Source organism: Octopus bimaculoides, chromosome 12 (genome assembly GCF_046866305.1).
Source record: "Octopus bimaculoides isolate indiv1 chromosome 12, ASM4686630v1, whole genome shotgun sequence".
NCBI classification, from domain to species: domain Eukaryota; kingdom Metazoa; phylum Mollusca; class Cephalopoda; order Octopoda; family Octopodidae; genus Octopus; species Octopus bimaculoides.
The window spans coordinates 10,161,556-10,180,135 of record NC_142939.1 but is presented as its reverse complement, the minus strand read 5'-3'; the positions used below and the strand labels follow the sequence as shown (position 1 = coordinate 10,180,135).

The following is an 18,580-nucleotide window of genomic DNA, read 5'->3' as shown; positions in this document are numbered from 1 at the left end:
ATTTGACCCATGCAGGGCAGTGGACATTAAATGATGAGAAGGGGGACAATAGCTAGAATAACTTAATATGAATGAAAATGGATCCTCATAGGTTTCAACAATAACTATTCCAGGTATTTAATTAAGTGAACTACCTGCTCATTGAATTAGCATGTAAGTGGCTGAATATTCCACAGACACATGTACCCTTGTGGAGGCGCAATGGCCCAGTGGTTAGGGCAACGGACTCGCAGTCAGAGGATCGTGGTTTCGATTCCCAGACCTGGCGTTGTGAGTGTTTATTGAGCAAAATCACCTAAAGCTCCACGAGGCTCCAGCAGGGGGTGTTGGCGACCCCTATTGTACCCTTTTGCCACAACTTTCTCTCACTCTTTCTTCCTGTTTCTTGAGTAACGCTGCGATGGACTGGCGTCCTGTCCAGCTAGGGGGAACACATACGCCACAGAAACCGGGAAACCGGGCCCATGAGCCTGGCTGGGCTCGAAAAAGGCCGCATAAATAAAAAAACATGTACCCTTAAAATAGTTCTCAAGCAGAATCAACATGATGAAATCATTCTCAATGAGGAATTAAATATATGAAGTTGTTCATCATCATTATTAAAGCTAATCAACCTTCGGGATGTTAATCAGAGAAATGAGTTATGACTTGGCCATGGAGTAGACTAACTCCAATGTACAACAGACGCTGGTTTCATTTTGAGTAAGCAGAAAATTTAGAAAGTGGGAAAAGTTTGCTGGATGCACCTAACTTGGTTGACGAAGGTACCTCTACTCGTGCATCTGTTTTATTTCATTTGGTTCTGTAAACCTGAAGCTTATGCACATCTTTAAAGGACTTAATTTTGATTTAACTTTGACAATAATAAAAGATAAATGCAAATGTTTGTGTGCTGCTGCTCTGGTGAGTATATATATATATATATATATATATATATACAACAAAATAATATTTATATATATATACACAATAAAATCATATATACATAACAAATGATATATATACACAACAAAGGTAAATACATACAATCAAATTATATATACACAACAAAGTGATAAATATACAACAAAATGATATATACAAAAGATGTTTAGAAAAAAGAACAGAATGAAAATAACTTTACACATATACAATATAGAATATTTAACTTCAATTAGATTTGGACCGTCACCCTCTGTCTCATATTAAAGATTAAATAATTACCTCTACCTCAGAACAAATATAGATAAGGAATCAACTATATAGATAAGGAATCAACAAGAACAAATATCATAGAAAAATGATACAATAATAATGTCTGTACATGTATGAGGGGAATGTTCCATAGACAAAGGAAGATGATGTGTTGGTCTATCAAGGCAGATACAAATATGAATTTTGAGACCAAAGTTAGACATGAAGATAAGACATGGAACACTGTTAATGGGGACAAGAGATGATACCTTTTCCTGTCTCTCTTGATTTGCCTTGAGGCACAGCACACACTGCTCAGCTTGAAAGTTGTTGGCTGTTCTGGAACGTCAGTAGCACCAATCATATCTACCCACAGCCATAGTCTCCAGTTCATATGGCTGGAGTTTGGCCCACTTCAGATTGGGCCTGAGATTCTCCTTAGACAGGTTGATCAATCGGTAGATGCCGTCTGTTCTCAGCAAGTTGAATATCAAGGATCTCCATCTAACCATGATTTACTATGAGTGCAGTTACAAACATGGTGGGGTCTCAATCCCTTTGACAGAGGCTCACCACAAGTCTGTATTCCGTCAAGAGATTGTCTTTGAAAGACCATACATCTTGCTGTCATCTGAGTCACAGACCAGATTGGACTCTTTCTGCCTCATCTACCATTTCAGTCTTCATCCTTATACAGGTACATCAAATTTTCTGATATTCTTGGTTCCAAAACTTTGAATAACCGATTTGCCAAACTATCTGCAGTCATGTAACAATAATTTGTCAATACACCTCTAACCTATTAATTACAAATCTCCCATGTCTCTAAAGTACCATGAACTGCTAGAAACTTAAATCAGCCCTTTAGCATTAAAGCCAGCTATGTATGGCCCAAACTATTCCATCTATATTTTGTGCTAAAACTGGCCAGATCTGGCCTCTCACACCTACCTGGCAACGTCATTCTGAAAATAACCAATCACATCAATGAAATCTCAAAAGCTACAAGATAATGCATGATTAATTCAAAACAATGTGAATAAATAAGCATTACATCTGACAGAGTGATCTCAAAGCTGAAGAGTAAAATAAATATGGATTGCTGTTTACATTTGACACTATCAATTCTGCTCTCAGTAGATAATCCAGATAAACACATGGTACACAGAACACCACCTGTGGTTGAGCAATGAAATACAGGAATTTCAATTTCCTCCTTTTAATGTATCCAGGTTAAAGAAGGTGCTAGATCATCAGGTGCTAGAAAATTGGTGATGGATCTGTATCTCTTCTCCAAGCAATAGAAGTCACCCAAAGAAGGAGTACAGGTGCTAGTTCTCAGAGTCCTCCGCAGAATAGTGTTGCAGTAGCATCGACTCATCCATAATGGTCACACAGCCTGTTTATCTGAGTTGAGCGTTAAGGATCTTCTCTTTGGTGCATGTCATGTTGAACACGTTTAGGATGAAGGAGATGACGATAAAGCCCTGCCAGTGAATCAATCTGTATTTCTCTGCATGAATATATTTCATCATTTCCAGCATTATCACTGCCACTGCCACCAACATTTTACATCCATTTTCGGTGTTGGAATAGGTTGGACAATTCATCACAGATTGTGAAAATTCTTTCCACATGAAACATCATCATCATCATCATCATCATCATCGTTTAACGTCCGCCTTCCATACTAGCATGGGTTGGACGATTTGACTGAGGACTGGTGAAACCGGATGGCAACACCAGGCTCCAATCTAAATTTGGCAGAGTTTCTACAGCTGGATGCCCTTCCTAACGCCAACCACTCAGAGAGTGTAGTGGGTGCTTCTACGTGTCATCCGCACGAAAACGGCCACGCTCGAAATGGTGTCTTTTATGTGCCACCCGCACAAGAGCCAGTCCAGGAGCACTGGCAACGATCTCGCTCGACCATTTGTAATATTGTTAATACACGAATAAAGATTATATATATATATATATATATATATATATATATATATTTGAAAGTCTATGAGAATGACTTAATACAGTTTTGAGGAGTAAAGGTGATTTAAAATAAAAATTATTTTTTAAAAACATGTTACGAAATCTTTTAACAGGATGTCATTAACCTTTTTTGGGGAAGGAGTTTTTTTTCTAGTGTGTGAGTACTTTCATTTAACCCTTTCAAACATGTGTATGCCTGTGTGTGTAATGGTTTTCTGCAGTTTCTATCGACCAAATTTCACTCACAACATGAAACAACAGTAAAAGCTACCACTTGCTCAAGATGCTGCACAAACAGATCAAACTTGGAAAATTTTATAGTTAAATTGACAAATACAAACAGACATGTGTGTGCGTTTGTGTGTGTGTCTGTATGTTTACATCAATTTTACTACAATAACAACGATTTACAAAACTTGAACAATAGAGAAGAGTGTCTGAGGTGACTTACCTGCAGACCACAACAACCGACAGCATTCATTATAGAGGCATTGTGGATAACACGAGTTGGAATCCCTTCTTCTCTGGCCCTTAACATCAGATCAGCATGGGTCGTTGCACTGAGACAGAAATAATATCATCACCATCATCATAATCATCACCACCAACACCACAAAGGAACAATAATATGCATAATGTGATATCTTCTCTCTCTAAATATAGAGACACAGAGAGATGATATCACAAGGTACAAGTAAGTAAAGTTAACAATGCTTGGAAGGAAGGTGTGTAGTGTGCGATCATTGCACTGACCATGACAGAGAAAGTTGTCATGGCGATACCTGCTCAGAGGCCTAAGCAAAGTTACAGAAAGTGTATGGAGAGGGGTGTATGAGTTACACACAAGTGTCCGGGTAGTTCAGACGCTTCCAAGATGGCTGAAAAATATCAATTTTGATGAATGTTCTGGGAGACCTGCAACCGGCAGAACTGAGAAAAACATCACAGATGCGTGTGCAGCTGTGAGGGGAAATCATTGAATCACTATCCGTGAGTTATCAGAGGATGTGCAGATTAGTTATGGTTCAGTTCAGTCCGTTATTACTGAAGATTTGTGTGTATGAGATACATGTCTGCCAAGTTTGTGCCAAAACTGCTTTCAGCTGACCAAAAAGACATTCAGGTTTCAGTCACACAAGATCTCCTTGATTATGTTAAGAATGATGAACACTTTTTGAAAACTTTGCTTAGGCCTCTGAGTAGGTATCACCTAGCTTTTGGCAAAATTTGATGCAGATTCCCTGCTCAACTTTCTTTGTCATGGTCAATGCGACAATCACACACTACACACGTTCCTTCCAAGCACTGCTGTAAACAGCAGAGTTCAAGATCAAACAAATTTACTTGGCGTGCTCTAGTTTCATTACTAAGGCAACAGTGTGGATACTTATTGATCAGATCACATTCATATATACATATACACACATATACACATATATATACACACACACACACACAAATTCACACACACACACACATATATATTATAATCTGTTAACTTTACTCACCCAAAAGGATCTCCAACAACAAGGAATGCAATGTCTTCTGTATAGGCATTTTGGAATAGAATATCTGAAAAAAATTATTATTATTTTGTGTAATTATACTTGACATTCTACAATATGTGATGGAATATTATTAACTGTATCTTTCTTTTATGTCTTACTAGTTTCAGTCATTAGACTGTGGCCATGTTGGGGCACCACCTTGAAGAATTTTAGTCAAAAAAATCACACTCTATAAAGTGTTTTTGCCAAACTGCTAAGCCACAGGGACATAAATACACCGACACTGGTTGTCAAGCAGTGGTGGGGGCCAAACACACACACATGTATATATATATATATATATATATATATATATACAACAAGCTTCTTTCAATTTCCATCCACTAAATCCACTCACAAGAATTTGGTCAGCCTTAGACTACAGTAGACGACACTTTCCCAAGGTGAGACTGAACCCAGAACCATATTGTTGGGAAGCATGCTTCTTACCACACAGCCACACCTGTACCTATCAATGTCTGCAAATGCAGTTAGTCATGCTGTGAGTATTTACATGTCCTAAAAAGGAAGTCAATAAGAACATGAGATAGACAACTAGTCTATTACAACTTAAAGTGCGCTTCAAGTTTATTCAGGTGCACTATACCTGAGCTACATGCCAATGAGGAGTCATTATGCACCTGCTAGAATTAGCAACCAAATCCCCTTCAAAGGAACAGGACACAATGTTTAATGTAGTCATGGATACAATGTGTCTAAAATGGGATGGGATGGGATGGTCATGAGTGGAGGCTCTTTGATTATAGGTTTGTTCAGTAAATCAGAGCTCAGCTGCAGCTTAACAATAACAACAACCTATATCACAATTTCAATGAATTTGCAGTAAACCCCTTTGAAAATAAACTCCTTTCTGCTATGTACAGGGTCTGGTGACCCTTTCACAATAAACAGTCAATGTTTAAGACATCAAAGTGATTATTATTGTTACATAAAGTGATTATTATTACTTTATGTCAATTAACAGCATTTCGTATTAACATTTGTTTTATCATATTTCCATTGAAAAACACTACCTTCATTTCAATTAACTTTTAAAGTAATGAAGAATTTATAAAAAAAATAATTGTCGTTATTAAGCTGAAATTTGGAACATAAATTAACATGAAATTTTAATGTAAGATTTAAATTTTAATAGAATAGATCACACACACACACACACATATGACAGGCTTCTTTCAGTTTCGATCTACCAAATCCACTCACGAAGCTTTGGTCGACCCAAGATTATAGTAGAAGACACTTGCCCAAGGTACCACACAGTGGGATTGAATCCAGAACCATGCGGTTGGGAAGCAAGCTTCTTACTACACATCCACACCTGTGCCACACACACACACACACACAGATGATGGACTTATTTCAATCTCAGTTTCTGTCAACCAAATCCACTCACAAAGCTTTGGTCAGTCAAAGGCTAAGGTAGAGGACATTGGCCCATGCTGCCACATGGTGGGACTGAACCTGAAACTATGTAGATGGGAAGCAAATTTCTGGGCCTCTCAGCCTGAGCACAGCCTGCAACTTCGCAGCCAAATAAAATGGAATGGTCATGACTCCAATGATCATAGGTCAACAGGGTCATGGGTGACCAAGTCTAGAGCTATAAACAATAGCAAATATTGTCAAACTCAATACAAACTTACCAGAATATTCTTCCACTGATTCTCGGTCAGCAAGCATAACTTCTCGACCATAGAATTTCTCCTGGAAACAATAAAACAGCACTTGTAGATTTATGATAGCAACAGCAGAGCAGATCAGGATGTCAGAAATATAGAAGAGTACTGGAGAAAAAATTCCAACTGATTATGGTTTACCTATATATATATATATATTATGTATGTATATATATATACACACACACACACACACAAACAGGTAGATTATTCTCAGAGTGTATATCTATTTCTATTGTCTGGTATAGATTTCCAGTTAAGTCAATGCCTGATTATCTGTATTTCCAACAGCAAGATTTTAAAACATCAAAGAAGTACAAGAGTATGTTGCATGGCAGAGAGAAAAATCAATACACAGGAGCTTTCATATAAAGTACCTTGTGGTATTTATTTTGCCAAAATTGAACAGAGATTTCCTTGTCACTCTCAGTATTAAATCTGAGATTAGAAATTCATAAGAAATAATATTTGTTACATATAATTATGGTTAGTTAATGAAGGTGGTGGACTGGCAGAATCATTAGCACATCAGATAAACTGCTTGGTAGCTTTTATTTTGGTGCCTTGTGTTCTGAGTTCAAATCCCACATAGGTCAACTTTGCCTTTCAACTTTTCAGAGTCAATAAATAGAGTATCAAGACATGTGCTGCTCCTTAATATTGCTGGCCTTGTGCCAAAATTAGAAAAAATTTTTGTCAGTAAATTATTTTGGGTAATTTCTGCACACTCGATTTGAACCAAGTTTGATGAACTAGAATAAACAATATGGCCCTTCTTGAGCTGTAGTAAAGGTGTAGGTAGAAACTCCATTAAGACATGCCCAGTGTAAGCTTTGGACACATCAGGTGCAGCAATATCAGAGGAAAGTTAACAGGGAAACTAGCATTTGTATGCACAGGTACAAGAGATGCTGAAAATGTCTGTCAAATGTCGAGCCTCCCGGAGGCAAATTGGCCGAGTTCCTTTTGAGTGCTGGGCCCTCACAGAGGCAATGACCAAGACCTTTGGCATTATGTCGTGCTTGAGAAGAAGACCCATCAAGCTGAGCAAAATCACAGTCATTGGAGATATCAGTGTAACGCTAATGACACCCATGCCGATGGCATGTAAAAGCACCCATTACACTCAGAGTGGTTGGCATTAGGAAGGGCATCCAGCCATTGAAAACCATGCCAAATCAGACTGGAGTCTGCTGCAGCCTTCCAGCTTTGTAACCCTGGTCAAACTGTCCAACCCATGCCAGCATGGACAACAGACATTTGATGATGATGATGATGATGTGTTCATAAATCATTATATATATATATATATATATATATATATATATAACATAAATATGGTAATGAAAGGGAATATGAACATAAATATGGTTAAGAATTGTGAAGTTGTTGCTTGAGAGATGTTTACACTTTTGAAATCATCATCATCATCATCATCATTTTCATGTACACTTTTTTTATGTTTGCAGGAGTCAGATGGAATTTGTTGAGATAGATATTTTTCATGGTTAAATACCTTTCCTGTCACAAACCCTCACTTGTTTACAAGAAAAAGTAATATTTCCCCATGAGTAGACACGTTTTTAAAGAAGACTTCAAACATGACACCACTTGCATGATGGCGATGCTTGATTACAGGTACCAAGCAATGTCAAGGTCAGAAGCCACAAACTTACACACACACACACACATACTGAATTACAAAAGAAACATCACACTGTAAAAGAGTTTTTGTTTCACACACGATATTAAGATTATATGGATTTTATCACATTTCTAAGTAATTTGACATCAAGGTGTCACTGACCCACAACATCACTCTCTTTTGGAAACACAAGGATTGCATGTAGGGTTTGAACTTGCTCCCTTTTCATGAATATGATAATGCTCACGAACACATCTTTATGAAAAGCATGATGCAGGATCAAAACGTTGACTCATTGAATATAAAAGGCACCCAAATTTACCAACCTGTCATTTGTTTCTTGACCGCAGCAAACATGTCAAGACTGACACGAGATCAGAGGGACCAAGCTATTGGACGTCTCCATGCTGGTCAACATCCATGGGTCGTTGCTAATGACTTGCACTGCAGTATTCAGACAACTGAGTGGCTGAGAGAATGATACAATGCCACAAACAGCACAGGTGAACGTCCAGGCAGTGATCGACTGAGGATTACAACGATATGTCAAGACTGCCACCTGCACCAACAGCACTTGCCAGACCGATTCCAGAGGGCAACAGAATCAGCTAGGCAGACCATAGGGACTCTCCACAGACCTATTTGTGTAGAGACAGTTCGCCACCAGCTCCGATCTTTCAATCTATCTCGTCAACATCTGGCTAGGGACCCCATCCTCACAAATCATCATTGATGGGCATGTCCGTAATGGGCTCAAATGATTTGTTTGTAGTAATCAAATGTTTGTGCTGTGCATTAGCTCACTTCCTCCATCAAATCAACGTTGCCTGAACAGTTTCATGGTGTGCCATTCATCAGGAGTTGAAGTGATTGCAGAGATGATGTGTTTCACTCCAGAACACAATACAACATCCGATCCAGTAACTGAAACTGCAATCTCATGATCGTGAATTCAGCCCCCTAACCACTAACCCTAACCCTAACCACTAACCCATGAGCCTTCATTAGATTGTGGTATTGTTACCACAAGCTAATCATTTATATGTAATTTAGTAGATTTATGATCAAAAGTACTTAAACTATGACCCTCTTATCTTTATTTTCCGCATATCATCATCATCACCATCAATTTCCTGTTTGCTTTTTCTATGTAGTACCATATTATCCAATGAATCCTAACATTTCTTTTTAAATAGTTAGGTGAGATGTGAGGGTTATTTCACTGCTATTTCTAACAAGTTGAGTGACTCAAAGGAGGTTCCCTTGTTGCCTTATCCTTTTGAGGTTAGAACAGCTTAGGGATGAGTGCGCTCCACCAGACGGATTTTTCCCAGTTACCCTACACTACAACAAATTCTTCTGTGATTAAGAGAATTATGGGACTCAGCCCAACCAATATTACTACTACAACCACCCTAACCCCTACTGTTGCTGCTGCATTGTGTTTTAGATCATTTGGAAGGTTCCCAGGGTTGCCTAATGGCCCTCATCAATTCATAAAAACACTCCTTTTTGCAATGTTTGTTGATGGATCGTGAGAAGAAAAACAAACACTGAAAACAAAAGGAGCTAACTGCATCATACAATGCTGCACTGGATTACCTTTCTCAAGAGACAACATTATCTCATGACTTATTACACCACAAATATGCAATATTTCAAGTGAAGTGCAAGCGTACTTATTATCAGTTAATACTCATACAATGTCCACCTACACACGTACACTTGTTAATCTTTCCCCAAACATTATCAGTTGACTCACCCTCAGGGGTCTTGCTTGTTAGCAAAAACACAAAAAAAAAACAAAGACTAAAAAGGGCATAATTCATTGGTTAACTCTATTTACGCAGTTGGGTGTAATTCAGTAAGTTCCTGCTTGGCATAAAATGCAAGCTTCCATCTGCTTCTATATGGGTCTGTTTCAATTCTTAGTTATAAGAATTACTGGTGCAAGCATGGTTGTGTGGTTAAGAAGTCAGCTTCATAACCATGTGTAATCAGGTTCAATCCCACTATGATGTACCTCAGGAGTATCTTTTAGCACATTCTTGAGTCAATCAATACTTCGTGAAAATTGGTTGATGAAACTGTACAGAAGCCTGTCATATATACATAAATCCTTTAATGTTTGTTTTCCATGTTGACATGGGTTGGACTATATATGTATATACGTACATACATATATATATATATATATAAACACACACACACATATATATATTGTAACAAGCAAAATAGCTAGTTGTAAAATCTCAAGAAGAGATAGAGTAGTAACTATACTAAAAAGTTTCAAGCTGAGTCAGTCTCACAATCCTGCTACCTGCTAGAAGGTGGTAGAAGGTTCGCTCCTGCTGCTAACAATATATCGTACATAAAGGGTGCAGAGTCACACCGTTAACCAGCTGGCATAGAATCTGCCTGGGGTTAAACTAGTAATAACAAGAAACAGCCACTTTGATGTAGCAACTGACTTTACTTTACTATACAGGGTCATCCCATAAATAATGCAGTTTTTTCAATATAGTCTTAGGCCAACCAAAGCCTTGTAAGGGAATTTGGTAAATGGTAACTGAAAGAAGCCCATCGTATATATATACATATATGTGTGTGTCTGTGTGTGTGTCTGTGTGTTTGTCCCCCAGGCATTGCTAGATGACCGATCTTGGTGTGTTTGCATCCCCATAACTTAGCAGTTCGGCAAAAGAGACCGACAGAATAAGTACTAGGCTTACAAAGAATAAGTCCTGAGGTTGATTTGCTCGACTAAAGGCGGTGCTGCAGCATGGCCACAGTCAAATGATTGAAACAAGTAAAAGAGAGAGTATGTTTTAGATTAAAAAAGAACTTTGTTTTATCTTATTAGAAATATAATATTTCTAAATCTCTCAGAGAGATTTAAGCAGTAGTGGAGCGATAAAGTTGTAGTGTATTGTCAACTTAATGTGACAATCCCAAGAAGGGAACACACTACTGCCTTTTAGCCCTAGGAAGCTGGACTTTTGAAAAATAAAAGAACTATAAAAAAACTGCATTATTTATTGGATGTATGTATGTGTATGTGTATGTATATATATATATATATATATATATATATATATATATATGAGGGGGTGTTGAAAGGTTACTATCTTTAAGGGAAAGGCCTGGCTGGAATTCCAACTTTCTGAGTTCTTTTATAGGGCTTAGAAAAACTGAAGGACTGCTGCAATAAGTGTGTGAATCTGGGCAGGGAATATGTTGAATAAAATCATAATTAACTGATTTTCCTGTATTTTCTTTTACCCCAAACAGGGAACATTTCAGCACTCCCACGTGTGCATGTGTGTGTGCGTGAGTAACCTACAAGTGAATGAATTACTAATTTGTCAGACAGGACATGATGACTGTTGGTGCTCGTAATATTTTTCCCCAAAGAAATCCAAGCCTCATATGTCAACAAGATGAATTGCTATAAGTTGACACGTTCATGTCAAATTTAACCTCTAGCCCAGCTTCTGATTCCTAAGTGTAGACACTGCCTTTCCTTTATAGTACCAATGTATCCTTCCCAGTTGCAATTATCTCACATGACATTACGGAGGTGTCATAGCAACCAAGAGTTCAGCAGTATATATACATATACGAAGTGGGGGCCAGCAAACTTCTTATATTATTGACCCTTCATGGAATCATTGAAACTTTTCAACCAACCTGCATCATGGATTTTTCTAAAATATAATCAGAATGTATATAAAATAATATTCTTTATTTAAAAGCAATAATTCTTTCATTGTTTTGTGCCATTACTGCTTTTTAATTAAAAAAATATTTCAAGAAATTTAATGAAAATATTTAATGAACACTAAAAATTCAGTCAAATTATATTGATATATAATCAGAATGTTTAATATGTAATATGTGTTTTGTGAACATAATTATTGCATCAATATTTGGCAAAAAATTATTGAGTTTCAGCCTTCAATTACTGCCCTCCTTCTAGTTTAGTTCATTCAGCGCTCTTAATGCTCAAAGTTGTTTCATGGGTTTAACAATGGTTACCTAGCAGTCAGTATTGACCACTTTGCCAATCCTTGACATATAGTGGCCAAAACACCATTGTTGTCAAAATACTTAATTCTGAATAGCCCACACCACCCAGATGTAAACAGATACTAAGGCAGTGAAGGCAGAATCATCAGATCGTTGGATAGACTGCTTTACAATATTTGTTCTGACTCTTTGTTCTCTGAGTTCAAATCCTGCCAAGGTAAACTTTGCCATTCATCTTTTTTAAAGCTAATAAATATGATATCTACCCAGTACTAAAGTTAATTTCTCTCTCTCTCTCTCTCTCTGGAAGAGACCTAATGTGGTCAGCCTTGAAGGTGCAAAAGACCACAAGGTATGACAGCACCCCTATGACTCCATCAAGAGTTGAGGACTCCAGGCAAGGCAAATAAAAGCAACATGGTGTGGTTCAGCTTACTACTGCAAGCAGTGGTAACACTGTAAAGTTTCTCTCTTTGTTTGTTTTCTCTTATTCCTCTCTGCTGAAGAGTGTAGGCTTGAAATATAAAAAACTTTTTCATTTTTCCTGAGCGTCAAACTGATACACTTTGCTTGTTGTTCATACACCTGTCTTCATCTTTTGTTTTCCTATAAATTTCAATTGTATATGCGTGTGTGTTACTGTCACCATGCCTTGACTTCATGTGATAGTTGTGAAGAAATGTTACTGCCATGCAAATGATATCTCTTATTCTCAACGTTCCATGAAACATTTTGGGTCATGGACAATATTACCTTACTTGGAAACAGGTGAAGGCTGACAACAGGAAAGGCATCCAGCTGTAAAAAATCTATCACAACAAATTCCATCCGACCCATGCCAGCACGGGAAAGTGGACATTAAATGATGATGATGATGATGATAACAATAATGACGATGATGGTGATGTCTTTAGTACCATAGCACAATTGGAATAATGGTACACTAAACACATAAATGCTTTATAGTATTTAGTTTTGTTCCTCTGTCTTGAAGCTAAATTCTGTCCGTGGGTAGAATAAATATGAGACATATATTAAATAGAGTCAATAGATTATCACATATTTTGAACGTGGCAAGAAATTATTATCTTATTGATCGGCGTATATACTTTTAAATTATATACCATTTTCATATTTCTAAATTATATATCCCAATCTTACCTTTCTAAATTATATGGCACGTTTTTTCTCTGGAATTATAGACCACATTTACATTTTTAAATTACTGCATTTTACGTTTCTAAACTATATAGCATTTTTTATACAACTGTTGTATTATATACCATTTTATATTGACAACTAACAATTGAAAAATCAATATTTTGTTATGCAATTGTATTTATTTGCCAATTCACTGAAATATCTATCGCAGTATGAAAAGCATGAAAAGAGGGAATAATTGGTGATCTGAAAGATTAATATATATATACACAAAAACACACACATATACAGAGGGAGAGAGAGAGAGAGAGAGAGAGAGTTAGATAAATAGATAGATAGATAGACAGACAGACAGACAGACAGACAGACAGATACAGATATATATTGAATAATATATATATATATATATCATATATATACATATATATATATATATATATATATATATATATATATATATATATATATATATATATATATATATATATATATATATATACATATGTATATATAGATATATATACACACACACATATATATACATATATATTGAATATAATATGTATATATTTTATATCATATATATGTGTGTATACACACACACACATACACAGATGTGTCTTTGGAAAGGGAGAGAGAGGATTTAATTATTTAAAATTTTAGTCAATATTCTATATTATCGATGAGGAATTTTTAAAATTGTATCTTTTATTTGTTCAGATCAAATGATTTCTTTCACTACTACTCCGAGTTTATCGTTTTTATGCGTTGGATTAGACGAGGCATCTCTTCGTCGCTTGAATGAATGTATGAAAGTGAGAAAATCGCAAGCGAACGAATGAATAAACTCGACTATATAGACTGTGTACACCCAAACGAACACAAGCACGAGTGTGTGTATGTGAGAATGTGCCTGTGTGACCGGCGCTGCTAAAACAACATTTACTTATCTTTTCATTTTTCTCCCCCACAATCTTTGATTGGATCATGCTAGTAAAATACACCTTCTGTATATTTTTCGATTGTTTTGATAATGTCGCACAGCATTCCTTCTTAAACGAAATAGTTTACTTTTGTCTATGGCTTCCCCCATATTATTACCTTTAATCTAGTTACGCTTGTGTGCGCGCGTGATCATGTGTGTGCATATGCGTGTGTGTGTGTGTTATGTATGAGTGTATTTATGTATGTGTATATATATATATATATAGATAGATAGATAGATAGATAGATAGATAGATAGATAGATAGATAGATACAAACACACACGCACGCACGCATGCATGCACACCATCAACACCAATGTTTGAGTTTTTCTGTTAAAGTGCAGAAGCGAAATTAAGGGAAACACGACTGGGAAATTCATAACTTATGCTAATGTTGCGTAAAGGCAGTATCGAAATATATTCGTGTACCGGGTAAAGAAATACGCTGTGTTGTTGGGCCTAGGCCCTTCAACATAGAATGAAGAAGCGCTAGTTAGATGACACCTCGTCACATGAAGGAAACATAATACCTGTTTTTGTGTTGCATTTGATGGGTTGATGCTTACCAGCAAAATTACTGCTAGTCTTGTCGAATTCTGATGATTGTATTAGTTAAATTACACGAAAAAAATATATAGTTGTTAAAACTGCGTAATAATTATAAAGGTAAACAGGTGCTCTACGTTTGCCAAGGACATTATACGCGACAAATGTCAACAAGTCGGTTATTTGTTGATTCCGGTATGCACTGATTCAGATAAACATTTGAATGGTCATATTTGATGACATATAATATTATTTTAACAAAAAGCGGAGACGTTATTTAAGATATTGCATCACACAATATTTACAAATCTGCTTGATTTTAAGATCACTGACAGAATGAATGAGTAAATGAAATACTACAATTTTTTTTTTTATCTGCTACTACCTACTTCAAGTTAGAAATCGTTAGGTGGCAGCGATGTGATGATATAATAATAAAATTAGATTTCGATCTGTTTAAAAATATGTTAACAGATGTTATTGACTATCGAGAGAGAAAAGAACGGAAATCAGCGAAATAAGTATGTGACGCTTGAATAAAAAAGATCGAGCTAGAATGCATATATATATATATATATATATATATATATATATGTATATGTATATATATATATGTATATATATAAGATGCTAAGATATATTTGTTTAAAAAAAAAAAGCACGTGTTTCCATACCAGTTCATCTTTGCCAACAGTCAATATCGATGTATATGCCTCTAAATAGACACGATCTGCTGCTCTCACAATTTCTAATCCTTTCACTGTAATATCCTTTGCATCACCTAACCCAAGCCCTATGAAATAAAACATGCTTTTGTCTTTTTTTTTTTCCTTTCGATGTTGCGAACCTTAATATATAAACAAACTTGTAGTAGTCGGTCAAGGGAGATCACTCTAATAACTACACTCCTCACAAAGGTTTATGCGTGGGTGGGTGTCTGTATATCTGTATGTGACGTCACAAACAGATTGATTATCTTCTGTCTTGAGAATATAATAATTATTTTCTTGTCTAAAATATAAAGATACGCATATGAAATTACTTATAAATTACTACAATCATTTCGGGCGATTGAGCGAAGAGCAGAAAACGTATTCAGTTTATTTCATTATTTTTTTTTTCTTTATGGTTGATATCAATCATTTATTCGTGACGTATTTTTCTGTATATCTGAATATCATTTTATATTTAATGATACTTTGATATTCATAATACTTGTTCTTGAATGCACTAGCTGTATTCCACTAACAAACCGTCCCCGATAATTTATTCTTGTTTGTACTGATCCTGGGCAAGAAAGTGCATCTGCTTTTCAGATAATTTATGCAGATAGCCTCTTCTTGATAACAAATGTTTATTATTTTTTTTATTCGTTTTTAGGATGCCCTCCTCGCTGCTGTTTTTCTTGTCTGCATATATTATATTTGATGCTTTTTCTCCGCAGAACACTGGCGACAGGCGCATGCATCGAATTTGTCATTACTGACTTGGTTATATTTTCTTGTAGGGGACGTCTACGAGTAATTAACTTCAGTGGTTCATATTTTTTACCGCATGTTAGTTTTGCACTTGAACTCATGTACGATATTGTACGTCTGCTTTGTGATTCTCTCATCATTACTTCAGTCAGTATGGCGAAGCTTCAACATTACTGAGGAGATATAAATAAGGCTGGAATATGTTCCACTGCTGTCTCCCCTACTTGAAGAAATTATTTAAATTAATATCAGTTTTTGAGCTAATAATGTCTTTTCCTCGCCACATTAAAATTTCTAATTTGATTTTTGATGTTTTACACTTAATATGTTCTTATTTAACTTTTGATTTTCATACAGATAGCGCCCCTGAGTAATTTGCATTAGAGATGGAAGTTACCAATATTATAATTAATAGTTTTGTTGCTGCTGTTGCTCTTTCGGTCCTGGGTCATCCCTGGTGAAGCAAACCCACTACAAAGATGTTCCAGTCTTGATTATCCACCCCACCCCACCCCACTTTTTTTATGTCTCGATCCTTTTTAAGGACTTTATCGGTGTGAGTTGAGAGAGATTTGGCTGCTATCTCTCTTGCTGGTCGAGCTGTCACATTAAGCTTTTCTCTTTGTCTCGTTATGGGTTTAATGTTTTAAGTGTCGACAGCTGAGATTCCCAGTAAAACGAGTCACATTTCAATGTTTTATTGAATTATGATAAGTAAACAAATGTTAGTAGTGATCCTAATTGTTCACATTTCCAAATAGTCTTTCATTATTCGGTCCAGTCTACGATGACAGGCTAGAAATTGAAACCCTATGTTCAACATTAGTATTTCTGCTTTAGTGCAGTTTGTGATCCTAACTTCTTCCTTAACCGTCCTCAATGTCAAGTAGACTCAGTGTCAGGTATTTTGAAACTAGCCAACTGGTATTTATATTAATCGACTTCGATAAGCAAAATCTTCCTCGGCGGAATTTAAACGCAGAACATAAAGACGGACGAAATGCCGCTAAGCATTTTATCCGGTTACGTACTGACGATTCTGTTCGCTCGCCGCCTCATTTTTTTTTTTTTCTGTAACACATTAGTTTCAAATCTTACCACGTGACCAGAAATTTCGGGACAAAGGGAACAGTCGATTATATAGACCTCAGTATTCAACTAGCACTTATTTTATCGACCCCGAAAGAACGAAAAGCATAGTGGACTTCGGCGAATTTGAACTCAAAACGTAAAGATGTATGGAATGCTGCTAGGGGGAGGAGGTAAGTAGCCAGAACTTTAAACTACTTCACGGTCTCTACTTGCCAGGACCCTTAGATCCTTGCTCCATCAGCATTAAAGCATTAATCTCTTTATATACTTCTCTTAATGTTTCTGTTTTGCCCCAGTTCAGGCTCTTATCGAAAAGAGTCAACGCTCAAGGGCTTTCTTCAATCGTGTCTTGTCAATGGGAAGCTCAGGCGATATTATCTAATGCTTCCTTTTCGTTTTCTGAACAGTAAGACGTGATTTGAGGAAGATTTTGTTACTATTTCTAGGAGATCAAACGGTGACCTGCGGACATTGTTTACTAGAGAGAGCTAAACTGTTTTGCACTAATGAAGTTTAGTAACAGCTTATTACATGTTGTTCGGATGAGAATTATTCAGTGCAGAAAGGAGAAAAATTCTTAGATATAAATATATTTTTTTATGCATTTTCTTGTTTCTTTTATTTATTTGTGTGCGTATATAATAAATCCAGATAGGTATATATTTATGCATGCTTTATTGTTTCCTAGATTTGTAAGACGTGTATGTATGAATGTATATATGTATGTAAGTATGTATGGATGTATGTATGTATGTATGTATACACACACACATATATATACACATATGTATAATTACACGCATACATATATATACATGTATATATTTATATGTATACATAAATGCATACATATATACATAAATTCATTTATATGTATATACATACATTTATATGTATATATATGTATGTATATGTATATGTATGTATAGTCTTGCAATAAATCCGGATAGAAGTCCATAATACTATCAAGAAGATCGAGATATCGAGATTTCTATTAAATCACTACTTATTTTGGAAATTATTGAGGTAAATTTCATTGACCGAGGGTCAATATATTTTTGTCGTTGTTATTGAATAATGGCAATCATCCAAATGGCGTGATTTTTACAGCGAACAGAAATTGGTCATCTCTTAACCAACATTGATATACGCTTATAATAATACTGTCACGAACCTACTCTCTAAATATGTTATTGTCGTTAGGATTCCTTTCTTTCCTAGCTATACATGGTGAATGTTT

The 18,580-nt window shown here is 36.1% G+C and overlaps 1 protein-coding gene and 1 long non-coding RNA gene across 4 annotated transcripts in view; one reads left to right on the top strand and one right to left on the bottom strand.

The window, feature by feature from the left end:
• Positions 1 to 15,677, bottom strand: part of LOC106876766 (diphthine methyl ester synthase) — a 251,206-nt gene extending 235,529 nt beyond the window's left edge. For 2 of the 3 annotated variants that reach the window (XM_052972100.2, XM_052972102.2), the window contains exons 1-4: positions 15,445 to 15,677; positions 6,371 to 6,431; positions 4,668 to 4,731; positions 3,611 to 3,719 (exon numbers count right to left, since the gene is read on the bottom strand). In XM_052972100.2, the coding sequence (XP_052828060.1) occupies positions 3,611 to 3,719; positions 4,668 to 4,731; positions 6,371 to 6,431; positions 15,445 to 15,579 (369 nt within the window). In that variant the 5' untranslated portion in view covers positions 15,580 to 15,677. Of the gene's footprint in view, positions 1 to 3,610; positions 3,720 to 4,667; positions 4,732 to 6,370; positions 6,432 to 14,754; positions 15,005 to 15,444 lie in introns of those variants that run through there. The other variant, XM_052972101.2, reaches the window with a different exon arrangement.
• A 38-nt stretch (positions 15,678 to 15,715) lies between these two features.
• LOC149132953 (uncharacterized) lies at positions 15,716 to 17,944 on the top strand. The gene is made up of 2 exons (XR_016243802.1): positions 15,716 to 17,510; positions 17,787 to 17,944. It is a non-coding gene; the product is annotated as an uncharacterized LOC149132953 (long non-coding RNA).
• Positions 17,945 to 18,580: the final 636 nt, after the last annotated feature.